At 38.0% G+C, this 19,175-nt stretch overlaps 1 protein-coding gene across 1 annotated transcript in view; it reads right to left on the bottom strand.

Annotated features, from left to right (window-relative positions):
• Nucleotides 1-19,175, bottom strand: part of TTC29 (tetratricopeptide repeat domain 29) — a 241,196-nt gene that overhangs the window by 129,532 nt on the left and 92,489 nt on the right. Inside the window, exon 8 of the mRNA XM_034661550.1 lies at nucleotides 18,422-18,507. Coding sequence (XP_034517441.1) covers nucleotides 18,422-18,507 — 86 coding nt within the window. The remainder of the gene's footprint in view (nucleotides 1-18,421; nucleotides 18,508-19,175) is intronic.

The following is a 19,175-nucleotide window of genomic DNA, read 5'->3' as shown; positions in this document are numbered from 1 at the left end:
CTGCCGCTTGATTGTGGCTGACCTAGACCTTCACTTATAGCTTAAAACCTCCTGGCACCATTCCCAGAAGCTGTTCTCCACTTGCCTACAGGGGTACCCACAGCAGCCCAATATCTGACATTCTATTTGCTAACCTCATGCTTGCCTAGTTACAGCTTTGTCTATTACCAGCTGCTATTTTTTCATCACATGGACTAATTATAATAGCTAATAATCGTTAGTACTATTTATTATGTCATTCCTCTGCCTGCAATGACCCCCTTTAGACTCAGAAAAAAACCCACCTTGTATTATAAGGCCTTCCATGATCCCACCCCTAATCTCTCTGACTTTGGTTCCTATTCCTTTGCTCCCCTTTTGCTTCTCCTTAGCTTCCAGCCTCCAGGTTTAGGCGTGGTGCCTTAGAGCTTTGGCCTTGACCTTTTACCTCCGCTTGGCATGTACTTCCATCCTCTTTCTCATTTGCCTGCAGTCTTTCCTCAAATACCAACTTTTCAACAAGGTCTTTTCTGATCAGCTATTAAAAATTTCCTCTACCCACCACTTGTTGTGGCACTCCTGAATCATTCTTAAGTTTTCTTTTTCTTGATAGTGCTTATTATTGTCTGACACATTATCTAACTCACTTGTTTATTATGTTTCATTTTCATTGTCTTTCTCCAATGGAATGGACGCTCCATGAGGATGAAGATCTTTGTTCTGCTATTGGTATATTCCAAGTGTCTAGAACAGGGCCTGGCAATAGGTGCTCCAAACTATTTGCTGGATGAATGTATCACAGACAGTTCTTAAGACTACGCATATTAAATAACTTAATCTTCCTGACAAACATGAGTCATTCTTATCTCTTTTTAAAGGTGAGAAAACCGAGGCACATAGAAATAAAGCGAAGAGGCCAAGGTTATCAAGTGGTAAGTGATCAAGAAAGGACTTGAACCCAGGCCATCTGATTTCAAAGACAGCACTCTTATCTGGCCCTTTCTCTCACCTCAGTGCCAAGATGCTGCCTGACAATGTCACCATGCAGGCAAGGCCCCACGTTCTGGCACCTTTTGGTACCACGTGTCTTATTGTCAATCAAGATTATAACAATGGTATCTTGTAACAATGTTGTGAAGTAAAATGAACTAGATTTAACAGCTTGTTCAAGATCAAAGAGCTTGTGACAAAACCACAGCCAGAACCCAGAACAACTCACTCCTAATTTGGTGGTCTTTTTGGGACTTTCAAAACCTATTCAGAAGATCCTAATGATTGCCTAGATAGTACTTCTCTATTTCCCTATAATCTATAATAATAAACAATTAAAAAGTAATTTTGGCTTTGCAACCTTATAACAAATATTAATGATTATTTACATACTATTTTAAAAGGAAAATGCTTATTTTGGTAATATCTGTGATATTATAAACATATAAAATGAACATAATAAACAGTCACTCTGCTGTAAGCTAATATAAGCTCATAGGGAAAATGAATATGTTTAATTAAATTTAGGAAAAATGTATAGTTAAATCATTTGCAGTACAATAATAAGGACCAATAAACCATTATCTTTTTACTATTCCATTGGAATTTTCATCAACAGGCTAGATTAATAAATATCATCTTCATTTTACAAGGCGGGATGCTAAGAGATTTGTCTATGATCTGGTAAGTCAGCAAGGGCAGCAGGGGGTAGCATAATCCTTGCGTGGACACAGCAAACATACTTCTATTATTCTATAATATTCACCAGCATTTATTGAGGGAGAATAGGATGGCAGACATAGTTCTAAGTACTTTTTGAATGTTAACCCATTTAATCCTTCCAACCACTCTATGAGTTAGGTGCTAGTGTAATCCTCACATTGCAGGTGAGGAAACTGAGGCACAAGAGAGGTTAAGCAACTCACCTAATGTCACAGGATTAGTAGTGGCAGGACCAGGCTTTGGAGTTAGGTGATGTAATTCTAGGGGCTGTGCTCTTAATCACTACATCATACTGTGATAATGGTTAAAACAGTAACAGAGAGCATGGAAATATACCAGAAAGACCCTATCTCTCTCCCCCTATTTCGTTTTATCCAAGAATTACAAACATTCTGCCCTACAGATGTTTCAGCTGAAAACCTAACAAACAGGATTGTTTATGCTCTTTCCCTTGCATTTACTGAGTTGCTAGTAGATAGCAAATTTGCATCAGTAGCAAGAAGATATACAGGGTTGTAGAAAAAATATGTTGAACACACTGCTTTTGAAAAAGAATTGTGTTACTTTTCCTTCTACAGATGTATTAACTCTAGTGCTGCTAGATATTTCATTGTTGGCAAAACATCTAGAGGAAACAGGCAAATTCAACTATGTGTTTAAGTCATGACCAGTGAAGAATCCATGGTACTCCATTATTTATGCCAATGGAGGGTACGAGAGAGATGGGAAATGGAAATTCGAGGTGAGGATTCCTGACATCTCTTTCTCTGGAGAAGCTACAAAGCAGTGGGTCATTTCTAGCCTGATGCCACTTGCTAATTCTACTTCCTGTGTCCCCGAACTCTGTGCCTATTCTGACCTGGCTTGACAGCAGATGGTGATTCTTTTTTTAAGCTTCAAGCATTATTCGATAATAATTTCTACTGGATAAGAATAACAAAATGTTATTTATGCCAACCAGTAGTTCATTAAGTGGAACAGATGAGAATGTTATTAAAAATGTGTACACGTGATCTGTGATGAGACTTTACAAATGAGTTTAAAAACATCTTATTGGGGCACCTGGGTGGCTCAGTCAGTTAGTCATTCAACTCTTGATTTCAGCTCAGGTCATGATCTCAGGGTAGTGAAATGGAGCCTGTGTCAGGTTCTGTGCTGAGCGTGGAGTCTGCTTGAGATTCTCTCTCTCTCTCTCCCCTGCCCCTTCCCCTCCTCTTCCTTCTCAAATAAATAAATAAAATCCTTACAAAAATAAATAAAAATATCTTATTGACAACACCAGTTGCGACAGCATTAGTACTTAGAAGGGTGGCTTTAGTCTTGGCTCTGTATTTGCTAGCTTCGTGACCCTGAACAAGTCATTTAATCTAAGTTTCAGCCTTCTTCATCTGTGAAATGGGAGTAAGAGTAAATAGAAAATACTAATAATATCTGCCTCTTAGGGTTCCTGTGAATATTAAATGAGGTAAAACATGTAAACAATAAGGTTGGGTGGAGTTATAGACCCATAGCATACAAAGGCACACTGGTTGTTACTGGTGTTCATGATGATGCTATTCTATCAGTTAGGGCTCATTTGATTTCATGGGACAAAAACCACCCCAATCTAATTTCGGCAAAATGGGAAACTAGGGACTCAAATGCCACCAGGAATTGCTCTCTCCATTTCTCATCTTGGTTTCTCTCTGTGTGTGAGCTTTATTATCTCAGCCATCCTCACCATCCTCCATGGTTCTGGAAGCATCCAGGCTAACCCCTCACCAAAGACTGGCTCCCATAAAAAAATATATATATATATGCAATAAGATTGGCTGAGCTTGTTTAGAGACCCTCTCCTAGAGATTTGCTTCGTAGGGGCAAGAAACAAGAAGTAGTGGTTGTGGTGAGATCTGCAACCCCAAGGTTAAAGACAAGACCAGAGCCAGCAGAAAGCTGACAGTGGGAATGGAGCAATGTTCTGGGAGGATGAAGACAACGGATGTCCTCTAATTGCTATTAAAAATTCTTCTGCTTGGCTCCCTCTCCCTCTGTCATTTTATCTCATTTAACACTACCATCCTACTTTGGATTACTTAAACAAAAAGTTTCAAATTCATATTTGTCTCCATCCTATCTCTGTACTTTCAGCTACCCAGCCAGAAAACATTGTAAAATTGTAAAATGTCTCTCAGATGTGTCCATTATGAGCTATATCACCACCACCTGAGTTCAGGGTTCAGTTATTTCTCACCTGAAACATTTCAGAGAAGTCCTTAAATTGGTCTTCCTTCCTCTACTTTTTCTTTTCAATTTGTCCTACACACAACTGCCAGGCTGTCCTCTAAAACAAGTTCCTGCCTTACTTAGGCCTTTGAGGATCTCATCCCACCATCCTGTCTGCCCAGCCTCCCCCAATCAACAGCCCCAGTCCCTCAACGCCAATACTCTAGTGTGACCAGAATGAATTTTCTGCCCTCCCGGGCCTTTACTCATGCTGCTTCCTCTCCGCTGAGGGGACAGCTACCGTTTATCTTGAAAGTCTCAATTCAAATGTCATTACCTCAATCTCCAAATGAGATGACTCTTCCCTGTTTCTTCTCCAGCTCTTGGTTCCTATTACAAGTATGGCATGAGTATGTGTTGGGTGTCTATTTCCCCTACTGATGATGCAGTCTTGCAGCATGGTAAGAATCTAGTTGAGCATAAAGAAATTGCCCAGTCCTATTATTCACAAATGTGCACCAAACAGAAGTTTAAAACAAACGAGAGTCCTTCATAAACATAGTTATTACCATATCTTGCTCATATGGACTTTGGCCAGATTTACTCAGGATACCAAAAACTCAAGGGCTGTATTTTTCTATTTTATTGTTTTTGCTTTATAATTTATATGATTATTTTTTCATCTTATCAGGTCATTTTTAAAACACCCTTTACTACTTGTTAAGCTTCGTAAGGTTAAACTTCGTAAGTTTCTTTAGTGTTTTAGGTTGAGATGAGCTGCTGAAATGACTAACTGCTATGATCAATCCTATGCTGAAAGTTTTTTTACTATGAACAGTCTATGTACAACCTACTGAAAACATTCACTAAAGTCTTTAAATTTTTAATGGAATGGAAAGAAATAGTAGCCTACTTTTTTCTTATTACAAAATCAGTATATGTTAATTGTAGAAAATTTGGGGAATGAAGATCCATCACTCTCCCAAAAATAGAAAATTAAAGTCATCCTTTATTCCAGCTCCCACAGACAACCACTGAAAACAATTTGGTGTTTCTAGTATTTTCATATATACATATGTCTTATATGTATGTATGTATGTAAACATATGTATGCATGTATGGTCATAATGGGACATTATTTTGTACCTGATTTTTTGCTTAATATGTTGATTATACTTTTATTATTATAAAAATATTTATTGTGTCATTTTTATTTGCTGCATTATTTTGCATCACAGGATATTCGACAATGTTCAATCAATTTGCTACATTTACTTTGTTTCTAGATTGTTTGCCATTATAAACAGTGCTTATAACATATACAGGTTGAAGACAAATCTTTGTATCTATTAGTAACTATACAAACAATATTATAGCTAAATATTTGTATTTAGCTATATTGTTTGTATTAGTAACTATACAAACAATATTATAGCTAAATATCTGTATTTATTAATAATAATTTCCTGCAGATAAATTCTGAACTGAGTAATCCCTGAGTCATGCAAAAAGTGTGAGCCTTCTTTAAACAGAACAAAGCTACCATTTATTGAATGCTTACTAAGTGCCAAGCACATTACTATTTTATCTCACTTAATCCCAATAGCAACTTTATCCTGCTTATTCTACAGGTGTGGAAAAGGAAGTTTAGAAGTCTAGAGATTGGCACAGGTGGAGTCAGCAATGTTAGCACCCCTTCCATAATCTCTGCAGACAAAGGCTGCTGATGCCAGCCCCTGGAACTTCCTGTCCAGCGGCTGGGCTATGGTCAACTAGAACTGACAGTTAGTGTCCCTGGAAGCTGCTTTCTCAACCAATGGCAGATGGGAAATGAGGAATAAATGCACCCTTTGTCCCTCCACCGGGATAACTGATCTGTTTCTCTACTGTCTTCCAGAGGGTTTTAGCACAACTGAGCTCCCTTTCCCTATAATGGCAACACACCTTCCATGGGTTCCTTCTCTGGCCCGACTCTCCTGCTGGCAGATCCTCTCCCTAATAAAGCACCTGTACTCAACCTCATGTCTCAGGGTCTGCTACTGGGGAAATGCAATCAAAAAACATCAGGATTGTTAGTCTCATGACACAAAAATGTTCACCTATTGTGGCCCCTGCTTTTACAGAAACTCAAAGAATGCTTTGTGAGTTTGCAAAAAATTTTTGAAAATGTGTATTTGAGCAAGAACCATAAGGCACATTGAGGCTGTAATCAAAGATATTCTGTGACTAAGTCACTTTACGTTATTTATTTATTTTGAAACTCAAGCACACAGAATCCAGTTAGCCAGATACACTTTTATTCATCTGTGCATGGTCTCTCAATTGTTTTTTGTTTTTTATTTTTTTATTATTATTTTTATTTTTTTACTCTCAGTTGTTTTTAATAGAGTTTTCTCCTTCATCCTTCCTCCCCACTCTTATTCCCTTTCCTCTCATAGGCCCTCCGTGTGTTGCTGGAGATTCTCTGAGGAGACGGGCTGGCCTGAATTCAGCACTTGAATAAGCCACCCTGGCACTCCTGATACCAGCTTCTGCTTCTAACCACAGTTCTCGGTGCTCACATCCTTGCCAACCTTTGATCTGACTTTTTAATTTTTTGCCTCTAAGTCATGATTTTATGTAAAAGAATATTAACCTTCTCCCTTGAAATGCTCATAAACAAAAGCTGTCATACACATCTAAATAATCAATTCTTGAGTTTTAGGAATTGAATGTCATTTTGTGGATTGGTTAGTTTCTCTGTTATCTTCCATCTCTTTTTCTTTTTTTTTCTTTTTTTTAATATTTTATTTATTTATTTGACAGAGATAGAGACAGCTAGCGAGAGAGGGAACACAAGCAGGGGGAGTGGGAGAGGAAGAAGCAGGCTCATAGCAGAGGAGCCTGATGTGGGGCTCGATCCCATAACGCCGGGATCACGCCCTGAGCCGAAGGCAGACGCTTAACCGCTGTGCCACCCAGGCGCCCCTCCATCTCTTTTTCTATCCCTGGCCATCATCATTATCATTTAAGGGGAAAAAAAAGGAGGGGGGATTAACAGAAGATATTCACAGGAAAAGTGGAGACTTAATCTTAAACAAGACTATTTTACTAGTTAACTAAGCTTTTAAATGCTTTACTGAGGAGAAAGTTGCAATTGCTAGGTAAAATCGCTTCTTAAGTGTATGGACTAAATATTAGGAGTATAGAGTTAATGCTATTTTTAAAGTCTAGTATATGTTATTTTTATTGAGCACTACTTATACAGAAGAATTTCTAACGTCATGATAGGTGTTAACTGAAGATCAAGTAACTGTCTATCCTACAGATACGTTTGAGACTGTTATGGATAAGTTTTGAGATGCTGAATTGCATTTTTCCTTCTGAAGTTACCCCTTCTGTGTCACAGAGGGAAAGATATAATTCGGCTCCCTGTATAAAGACTTAGTATGGTCCCCACACTATCGTTTAACACATCTAATCCCATAGTCATCTCTGGGTTCTTGCAGGTGCGATGCCTCTTCTTCTGCGGCCTGTAGTTCAATGTAGGCTAACAGCTGTGCCGTTGCCTCTAGGTCTGTCATACAATTAGTCTTGTGATGAACTATGCAGGTTGCTTTATTGCTCCAGAGAACATTTTCAGATGCTAGGCCTTGAACTTTAAGGAGTATACATACATTATGTTCCATATGTCACTATGCAGTATAGTTGATGAGGGCACTCAATTTTTGGAATCTGGAAGTTCATCCCCTTTAGAATGAACCAAATCAAAATAATTATCCTTCCCTTCATATTCTCATAAAACGAATATCAGAAACTTTTGCACTATTTCTTAAGATGTGAAGGACTGGAAACAAAAATTCTGGCAGTTTTGTAAAGAGCTACTCTAGCCGCACTTTATTTTTGTAATGAATAATCAACATCATTATGAAGTTTTGGTCAAAGTGGCATTCTACATCTCAAGGGGATCCAAAACCAGCTTTCACATTTCAAAAAAACCCCCAAAAACAAACAAACAAAAACCCAAACAATAAATTTTATGGCCAGAAAATCAGCTTTCATATTAATTCAGGCCATGAACTTTCTTTCTTGACATAAAACATCTTTTCCTTTCCATGAGAGTCTATGACTTTAAATTTTTGCCTACAGATTCCTGTTTAAAAAAAAATTAGATTTTCATTTTTTTCTTGAGTATCCTGATTTTCCTATAATACACTTGTCATTTAAATGACAAATACTATAATCTACATGACAAACATCACGTCTTCATCATTTAAGAAGAAGAAAAAAAAACACATGCTATTTTCCTAAGCTGTAACACTGTAAAGGAAAAGAACCATTAGGAGAATTAAATATGAAAAACGTTTAAAGAGAGTCCAACTCCTCATTAATGAGAAAAAAAAAAACCCATTCAATTTACTAAAATTCTAGTCTGCTAACAATCTTTCTTACAAAAATTTATATTAAATTATTACTGGAAGGTTATCTGCTTTACTATTTTAGAAAGGTCATGACTTTAAATACAAAGATAACAGTAGCAAAATTATTAGTAAAACATTTTACATTAGCATAATCTCCAAATTATTAAAACATATTTTTCATTAACTACTTAACAGGCTATTTTCCAAGTAAGGCTAACTGTTCAAAAGGTACAAAATAAGATCTGATATGGAATACATACTTACACCATGCCTCAAATTATTGCTTATAATAATTTTGCATAATATAATTTGATGCAGTTTGGAAATAAATCTTTTTTATTTACTTAGGAAATATGACTATTTTCTTCTATTTGTGTTTCTAATCCTATCACTTTTCTTTTGCTTGTCAGATAATGGATATTTTGAATCTTTCTCTATGAGCAGAACGTAGGGAATGAAAAGAAAGTGCTATTTGTGTCCTGATGGGGGTGCATGTGGAGGGGGGATGATGCTAAACAGGGGATCCGTGTGGCAACAATTGGGGGAAATGGGATCTGTAACAGCTGCTCCTTTTAGATTCCCAAGAAGGAGACTGCCTGAGGTGGGTCATGGGACAAAAGGATAAAGCGGATGAGAACTCTGATGTAAAGCAGGAAAATGACTGCTGAGACCCCTGAGCTTACACCTGAATCGTCTCAAGCTGAGTGGCGAGCCCTCTTTAGCATGCTTCAGAAGCTGGTGATGAACTACACAGTACCAGGAGGCAATCTGGCTGCAAGCGGAATTGTCTGCATGTTTTGTATAATAACCCACGGTCCTCTGGGGAAAGGAGGCCATGATTTCCTCTGTGCCAGCATCTGAGCTCTCCTCAGATACTGAGGCCATTAAACCAGAACAGAAGGGTCAATTTTAGGTAATGATTTCTAATTGGCAAGTAAAGGCAACTTCTATTAAATGGGTAGTGAATAGCTCTGATCTTTAAATAAAGAAAGTACTCAAATTCCTTTTTTGGGGGGATAAATCCCATTTTTTTCATTCAAGAAAAAGTTATTAAAAATTAATAGGAAAAAGTTTTCTAACCAATGTCAGCTTATTACATTTCCATTATAAAAATATGTGCTGATACAAAGATAAATTTAAGCACTTTATAATTTACATATGATAAATTTAGTAAATTACAGTTGAAAACTAGGTATAAAGCAGCACTTGGAATAGATACTCAATAAATGTTACCTTCTGGAGAATCACTGCTATCATTACTCAGTGCTAATTATATCATAGCCTGTGGTAATAATAGTATCTTGCATTTGAAGATTGTTTCTAGTGTAAAGTGTAAACATACATTTTTTCCATTTGATCTTCACAAAGAAAAAAAGAAGTTGCCGTTGCCATCCCTATTTTACACATGAAACTGAGCCCCGAAGAAGTGAAGTGACTAAACTAAGGTCAATAGCTAGTATGTGGCACACAGGACTAAGACCCACATCTTCTAGCCCATATGCTAGAGCCCCATAGGCTCGCTTCTTTCTTTCTTCCTTTCTTCTTTCTTTCTTTCTTTCTTTCTTTCTTTCTTTCTTTCTTTCTTTCTTCTTTCTTTCTCTCTCTTTTTCTTTTCTTTCTTTCAAGATTTTGTTTATTTATTTGTCAGAGAGAGAGTGCACAAGAAGGGGGGAAGGGCAGAGGGAGAAACAGGCTCGCTGGGGAGTAAGGAGCCTCAATCCCAGGACCCTGGGATCATGACCTGAGCCAAAGGCAGACGCTTAACCAACTGAGCCACCCAGGCATCACCCATAGGTTCTTTCTATTATAATAGTTACCTCCCACATGAAGATTGTACATCAGAACCTACTGTCAGCTCAAACAGTTGACTGCTTGATGATTAGAGAGCTATTGCTATATACACTCGACCTGTATTACGTAAAGGTGCTCTTTATCATGTACTAGAGCTCCTAAATAAACTCCTACTTCAACATCTTTGATACAGGCTTTCACCTACACATTTAACATTTTATTCCACGTTAACTACTGGTTTGAGGATACTAGGGCCTAGAACAAAACCCAGAAATCGTGATTTTATAGATGTTTGACTAGTCCTTCGGAAAATAAGTCTGTTATGCATATTAATGGTGATATAATAGTTATGGTTCTCTGTTAGATCTTACACCACAAACACTACACGTTTTATTATTTATTATTTAATTCTCACAAAGTGTTTTGAGGCAGGGGGTCGTAGTTTCCCCATTTTATAGATGAAGAAACTAATGCTTCGAAAGGTTAGGTCACTTGCGCAATGTCACATGATGAAGTAGCCGCAAAGCTGGGATTTGGTCCTCTGTCATTCTGATTTTAAAGCCCATCACCTTAACCATTTTGTTGCCCTCACATGCCAAAGAGTTGTTAAATATACTTTTAAAACCCTGTTGAGAGTTCCTTATTCAAGAAATGCCTTTACTTCATGCAAACTTCTACTAATCAAAGATTTGGTAGCAGATGTGAGCATTTGTATCCACCACAGGAAACTCTCATCAGGTATCACGGTTCCACATTAAACTGGCTCCAAACAGTCCTTTCCATGGAGCCGAAGCAGACAGGGAAGGGCAAACGTGCAGATGCAGAGAAGCAAATGTTCTTACAGACACACCTATTCAGCCCACATACATTAGGAGGTATGGTCCAACAGAAAAATGTGTCGTATCATCATATTCTGGACATGTACAGAACTCGGCAGAGTATTTGAAATAATGCACAAAGGACCTGACTGCACACAGAGCCTCAGATAGCCTCTTTCTTGATCTCTCCTTTGCCTTGGCTTCTTTACTTCCTTTCCCTCTCTCTCCTTTTATTATTTTTTCTCTACATTTTTTTTCTTATGACATGTCGTGTTCAAGAATCTGTCACAAGTAGTGCAAGAGAATAAAAAAAAATTAAGGCAAGAGTATTTGCGTCTTCCCCTTTCCCAGTCTACTCACTCTGGCACAGCCTGTGGGATATTTCTTCCTTTCTCCCCCAAACCAGCTCCACCCCTCCTGGGTTTCATCATGCAGATCAGAGTTCTCATTTGGGGTGGGAGGGGATTAGGGGTTAAGAAGGAGAAATGAGCCTGCTGAAAAGAGCCCCCATTCCTTGATGGGGAGGGAAAAGAGGCAGAAGGACAGAAAAAAGGGAGAGGAGTGGTGAACCATGAGTGAGTGGAATACAGGAGGGAACTTTGGGTTTAGGGAGTGATGTGAGGATGCAGGCTTCAGAATATCTAGAGACAGACAACTTGAAAATCTTTTTAAATGGAAGGAGAGAGGATTTAAAAACAAATAATGTTACTGGGAGTTAAGAATTTTATGTGTTTTACTGTTCTTTGAGGACAAGTAAGTAGAAATTGAAATTACTTTTCTTTTAGCTTGCTGGATTTTTTCTTTTAATATCATATCATACTGAGAGTGAGCTGTGAGGAACTCAGATTTATTTGGGTTATGCAACGGTTTTGGTGGTAGATAAAAGCCTTCATTTATAAAAGTGACCAAAAGGAAAACTTGTTTGATGTACTTTACTTTGGAATCTGCCAAGGTATTTGTATGTCAGCTAGGTTGTCATTTGGATCAAGAGCCCACTGCTATCAAGGATGGGGTGACTTTTAAGGCAGAACGTAATAAACTAAATAGAGAAAGGAACAACTGCAAGAATTATCTCCCCCCCGAACTTTGGTCAGGTAAACATTATAAATCAAATAAGTCATTCTTTGTTAGAAATGCCTTCTGATATATAATGACTTCCTCTTCGTTTGTATATATTGAATTGAAAGAATAAATACAATTTAATTTCAATTACCTAGTGAAAGTCTAAGAATGTATCATTTCACAAGTATAATCCATATCCTTTATTGTTAATATTTATCAACAATCTATGAATTGCTAGAATATTAGTGTAACTATTTTTTCTGATACATTATTTATTTGCATTTTTCTATGGATGCTGCTGATAAAGCTAGAGGTTTAGGTTAACTGTGTATATAAGCTAACACCAATGTTAGAAGCATCCTAAGCTATTATAAAGATGCTGACAAGAATGCAAATATAAAGATGGCTACTGTTTTATATATGGAATAATTAAATAATAGTACATGCAATGAATCTTGTACTATAAAAGCAAACAAAGTATTAATATGATGAATTTTGCTTTCATAGTATAATTTTTGATAGGCTACATTATTGCTAAATAATAAGCAGCAAATAATTCACTGAATGTACTGAAGATTGTTAAAGTTGGTGTTCCTGAAATTATTAAGTAGAATGGACTATTTAGAGAGGAAGAAAATTCATGCATAAAACAGTGTTAAGGGAGGCTGTTCGTTTTCTTAAATTAACTTTATGGTTTCACTATTTGATTGTGGAAGTGGGTCCAACTTTGCAAAAGCCTTGAATGTGCCTTCGAGTAAAATATTTTTCTCTTTGAAATTTTAAGACTTCATAAGATACATTTACCTTCTAAAATTCAGAATTTACTTTACTTGTAACATGTGCAGGTCTAAATTGATGATCGCCAAAGGGAATTACTATTTCTTTTCTCAGCACCCGATAAATGCAGGTAGCATTTTCACCTTTAAATGTCAGGGTCTTGATGACCTCCTGCACAGCTTTATTAGAGTAACTATTACTTCTCTTCCCCAAATACCCTTTCCTCATTAGCCAGGATATCAGTCCTAAATAAAGCCATTATTTTAACCCTATTTTTTAGTTTAACCCTATTCTCTCATCCAAAAAAGAATGCTTTATTGGCAAAGAATGGATGACAAAACTATTCATATGCTTGTCAATATATCCTTCTATTACGTGTATTAATCATTATTAATACATTAATGCCCTTAGATTAAGATCCATTAGCAAAATTTCAAAATCCCTTCTGTTTCAGATCATCAGAACTATTTATCAGTAATATTTACCTGCAACAGGTTTCTCTAAGCCAAGTTTCTTTGAACAAATCATGTAAACATCTTTAAATAGATGAACATTATTGAAAGGGAGAAATTCGTGAGAGAAAGAGGTTGAATGTAGAGCAAGGTACCAAAAATTTGGAAATATTCCAAATTATAAGCTTAAAACAGAAACGAGAGAATAAAAAGAGTATACGGACTTGAAGCCAAGAATTAAAGAATGACTATGAAAAGGGAAAGGAAATGCTGAGTCTAACTGTCTGCTCTCTCCGGCTGGCTCCAACATGACCAAGCTGATTTCAGGGCATTCTTGCCCCTCTCCACAGCCACAGGGTGACAGCAACACCATCCATGCCTTCAAACCGATGAAGATTGTGTTGGTCGTACGGCACAGGGTGGGGAGGTAGGATAAAAATTTCAAAAGAAAAAATTTTTTTGTATGTTGAATGTTTACTTTGTGATTAGGTAACTGGGCAGATATCTCATCAATCAATCAAGGAATCGATCCTGTTTATTAATTGATCATGTAATTTTTTATAATATATTTACTAAATAAGGAGCACTCTGTCCGCTGTGGGGTTTTAGTCCTTTTATCTTGGAAAGGAAGCAGGGAAAGTGGCTAAAGTTAGGTATCAGAGAGAAGGAAAAGACATGACCTTCAACTGGAAATCAAAGCAAGATGTCAGGTTTCGTAGAAATCTGTTTCATTACAACAGCAAAAACAGGCTGCCCTCTAAAATCAACCTGAGCAAGAAGACTTCCACGGCCCAAATCAGGGACGATTGTTCATGTCCGTTCTCTGTCCCAGCCACACCCCAACTCCAGCTCCCTGTTCCTCGGTGACTTATTGGTACCTATTCCCCGCCTCCTCCTGTACAGCTGTGAATCTGATGCTTTCTCTACTTTGCTCTCGGCATCTTGTATCCAGATCTGACAACAGATTCTTCATTTGTCCTGCACCTCTGCCCGTGGACTTGGCCCAAACTTTAGGCTTAGCTCCTGTAAGCCTTCAGTTCTGGGTGAGCTGTGTTCCAGAAAGACAACAACAGTCTACCACAAGCAAGACCTGGGCTCTGACGACAGCCCCTCATTCCTCCCAACTGCAAAGGCTACTTGTTACTAGAGCAGTGAGCCTGGATCCTCGAATATGGCCCGCCAGGTTTCCCAAAGCCTCCACCCTGGCTGGAGCATTAAATGACAAGAATTAACTAACACTGGCTCTAACCAAGGTACATGCCTGGGGGAAGGGGTTGATTTCTGACAGGAAATACCTGCAAGGAGCTCTCATTCCAACCCAAAACCTGGGATAGGAGGCAGAAGGGGTTTGCATATTTCTGTCTTTTAGACATGCCGGGTTTCCTTGGCTTGTATGTGATCAGCTATTCCTGGATACCCCTGGATCCTACCTCCCGGATACCCCTGCTTACTCTCCTTTGTACCTACCTCCTTCACCCAGCTCAGCCCTAGGCCTTTGTCATTCATCATTATCAACTCTCTCTAGGAAACCTCCACTCCAGTGCTTCAATATGCTGAAGATTTGCATATTTATAGAGTATCAAATGCGTATAGTATCTCCAATCTAGACTTCCTCTTGAGCTATAGACCTACATATACCACTATTTGATCTCTCCTTGGATAACTCCAGACTCCTCAAATTCAACATATTCGAAAGTGAACTCCCCATTTCTCCCCAAGACTAGGTATCCATGAGCATTCCCTGGCTCAGTAAACAACACCAGCATCCATCCAGTTTCACAGCCAGGAACCTAGGGTCCATCTGGGCACCTCTGTCTCCCCCACTTTCCATACTTAGTCTATTACCAAGTCCTTCATAACTTCTGAAACTACTTCCCTCCATCTTCATTACAACCATTATAGTCCACAGACTTAGGTTAGAGTAAAAATAATAAAAGCTAACAATTACCAAAGGTTTATTATATACAAAGCAGGCATTCTTTTAAAACTCTATATAAATGATCTCTCCTAATCACCCTACGTATTAGCTTCCTGGGACTGATGTAAAAAATTACCACAAACTAAATAGCTTAAAATAAAAGAAATTGATTCTTTCATAGTTTTGAAGGCTAAAAGTCTGAAATCAAGGTGTCAGCCAAGCTGTGTTCCCTCCAAAAGCTCTGGGGGAAGAGCCTTTCTGCCTCTTGCAGCTTCTGGTGGCTCCAGGCATTCCTTGACTTGTGGCAGCATGACTCCAATCTCTGCACCATCTGCATGTGGCCGTCTCCTCCCTGTGTGTGTCTTCATGTCCTTTGTTTCAAATCTCCTTCTGCTTTTTTCTTACAAGGTCCCTTGTCATTGGATTTAAAGCCCACCCAGATAATCCAAGATGATCGTTTCATCTCAAGACCCTTAACTTAAGGTACATCTGCAAAGATTCTTTTCCCAAATAAGGTAACAATCACAGGTCCCAGGGATTAGGAAGTGGACATTTGGGGCCACCATTCAATCCACTACACCCTAAAAAAGTAAGTGTAGTTATTAGTCCCCCTGGATAGATGAGGAAATTGAGACCTAGAGAGTTTAAGGGACTTGTCCAGGGTCACACAGCTAATATGAACATGAGATTCATGTTTGGTTTATAGTGTCCATACTTTCAAGAAAACAACTTCAATACTTTTCTGAAAGGAGTAACAGTTTCAAGAAATTTGTCCCTTAGATGCCAAATATTGCTTCTTCAATCCATTCATTACTAGACTATACCACTAGATTATCTTCTAATATTATAGATCAGATCCAGTGCCTGGCAGGATGTCTGTCATACAGAAGGTGCTTAATAAACAGTTGTGAATAAATTAATGTGATCACATCATGAGCCTCATCAAAAATCATTAAAAATCCCACATTGCTTAAAATGAGTTTCACACTCCTCAACAAAGCATTTAAGACCCTCCAACCCCCCCATAAAATTAAAAAAATAATAATTTTGGAATGAGGACAGTCTTCCTAAGAATGTCCAGAAGTCATGCAAAAAGAGATCAGTAAATTTGGCTATGGAATTTCAGCATGCAAAAATTTCATAAGTAAGGTCAAAAAACAGGGTCTGGAAAAATATTCGCAACACATATTACACATATGTGCCTAATGTCCAAATGAAGCAGGTACCTTCATTTATTGTTGTAGGAATGTAAACTGATGAAGCTTCTTTGAAGGGAAGTTTAGAAAAAAAAAATGTAATTTATCTCTTCCCTGACCCAGAATTTCCACCACCAGGAATTTATTCTGTAGATCATCCTTCACTTTGGCACAAAGCTGTTCACTGCTACACCCTTTGCAATAAAACCTGATTGGAAATAACCTAGATGCCCACCAACAGGAGCTGGTTAAACACATGATGGTACAACTATAACATGGGATACCATGTGGTCCTTTTAAAGATTGTTTTATTTATTTATTTGACAGAGAGAGAGACAGCCAGCGAGAGAGGGAACACAAGCAGGGGGAGTGGGAGAGGAAGAAGCAGGCTCATAGCGGAGGAGCCTGATGTGGGGCTCGATCCCAGAACGCAGGGATCACGCCCTGAGCCGAAGGCAGACGCCCAACCGCTGTGCCACCCAGGCGCCCCCATGTGGCCCTTTTAAAATGAGGCAGGTCTATATGCATCAGCGAGGAAGAAGTTAACTCAAGATGCAGAACACTACATATAAAATGTTACAATTTTGTAAACAACAAAAAGAATACATATGTATATGCACTTATATGCTACACATACATATGAATATTTTTGGAGGGATAAACCTGAAACTTGTAACTGCATTTGCCTTTGAGAAAAGAACTGTGAGAACGAATACCAGGGTGGAGGGAAGGTTTATTTTTCAATGTAACTCTACTGTATTGCTTGAATTTATTTTGCCATGTGTTTGCATTGCCCATGAGAGGGAAGGGGGGGAGAGAAAGAGAGAGAAAGGGAGAGAGAGAGAGAGAATTTGTAAGCTAATTTTTACCTAATTTTCCATCTTGATTTCATACCTGCACCTGAAAATTCATTGCTTCTCCAACATACTGAGTATGTTCATGTTGAGTGTGTGTGTGTGTGTGTGTGTGTGTGTGTGTGTGTGTGTGTCTCTAATGTGCTATCATCCTTGACATTCTGTCTGTGGAAATCCTGCTCCTCAAAAGCTCTCCATGCAACATCCCTGATCTTCAGTGTTGGAATCAACCACTCTTACCTCCGGACTCAGAAAACCCCTGTTCATCCTGCTTTGAATTATAGTTATGTTCTGAAGTTGGCCATTCTCATTAAATTAGCTCCTAAAGGGAAATGCTGGCTTCTGTGTTCCCAGAACACAGCGTTGCTGAATGTATGTCATTAACCAAAACTATTAAGCAGAAGAGTCATCTAGAATAATCTGTTTTCCATGCTGACCCAGTTTTAAGGGTGACAGAGAAAAACATCCAGCCCAAATATAAGAATCCTCCTTGGCATGACTATCCAGAACAGCAAATCGGAAATCCTCAAAGCTGAAGATAGAGCCAATACTGTGTATCAGATAAAATGATTGCAAGAGATATATGTGAAATGAAATAGGAAGCTACGCTTGAAATATATTAGAGGTAAGAGAAAAATGAAAGAAAAAATGATTTCTGCTATAAAACAGAAAAGATAGCTCTTGACATTTTTGTTTGTTTGTTTTTCACCAAACATACAAACTCTGGTCATATACTAGGCACAGACTGATGTTTATCATGAAGCAGGCTCCTTCTCAGGTAGGAACTAACGGCTCTCCATCTTTGCTGCCCACCCCCCAAAAAGATCCATAGCAATGCAATTCACTCACCTGCTTAATAACCACACTCTTCCAAGCAAAATCTCCCGAATCATAAATTTACTGTAATTTGGTTGTTTTTCTTTTCTTTTCTTTTTTTTTTTTTACTGTCTACTTTTTGCCATCATTTAAACCCATATCCTCTCATCTTCAATGATATGGAAGTGAGTGTAGAGGGTCACACTACTCCATATATGCAACTTTCATGTATCCTAAAGCACTTCATGGTAATTGATCATATACCACCTACTATAAGCAATAAAACCAACTTTTTTCTGCTTCTAGAACTGCTATTCCACTTTAGTCTCTACATAAAGGTAGAGGCCCACCCATTTCTGTTGGTTTTATAACAACATAAAGTGAAATAAATACAATAAAGTAAAAGTTAAAAATGACAATGACTAAAGTTTACTTTGACTCACTGTTAATGCTGTTTCATACTCTCCAGCAGCTAGGTGTGCTAAGCCCAAGTAATAGGAAGCTTCTCCTTCCATCCGTTTGTCACCTCCTACAGTTGAAAAATGTAGAAAAATTGCCATGGCATTAAAGAAACTGATTTACTACAACAAGCAGATGACAGTAGAAAGTTGTAACAAAGCATACAGACTTGTGAACAATCCCTGAAACCTCACTGTATACTGATTTTCAAAGGCTGACGTTAATATAAGTTACCTGACTCACACATGTTAGACTGAAGTGCATTAGCAATGTAAGTAAAAGGAGTTTTCCTCTCCATACACAGCTCAGTATTACCACCTTGACATTCACATGTAATTTCTATACTGGGTCCACCATGTAAAGACTCAGGCACCCAGCATAGCTGCTACTACAGACATGAAATATTTGGTAAAGGGTATCAGCTTTACATGGTGCATAAACACATAGACACAGAGAAATGGACATTCAGTTACATCTCGAACAGGGCAGATAATTAGCAAATTAAGGAATTATTGTTTTGATTAGGTTCAATTGAAAAGCTACTGGTTAAAACCTGGGGTGAAAATGACTGATCGCTTGGCTTCTTGGCAAAACATTTCATGGGTATTTTGAAATCCAAACACGTTTTTTCTTTGCTAATGACTGGTAATGCTTTTCATCATCTTTTCAAAGGAATTTTAGCCTTTTTAATTTCTGTGAATATGTTTTATTCCAGGAATTATCAAAATCTTCTTTCCA

Source organism: Ailuropoda melanoleuca, chromosome 5 (assembly GCF_002007445.2).
Source record: "Ailuropoda melanoleuca isolate Jingjing chromosome 5, ASM200744v2, whole genome shotgun sequence".
Classification (NCBI taxonomy): domain Eukaryota; kingdom Metazoa; phylum Chordata; class Mammalia; order Carnivora; family Ursidae; genus Ailuropoda; species Ailuropoda melanoleuca.
The sequence above is the reverse complement of the archived record's forward strand: the minus strand, read 5'-3'. Positions and strand labels throughout refer to the sequence as shown.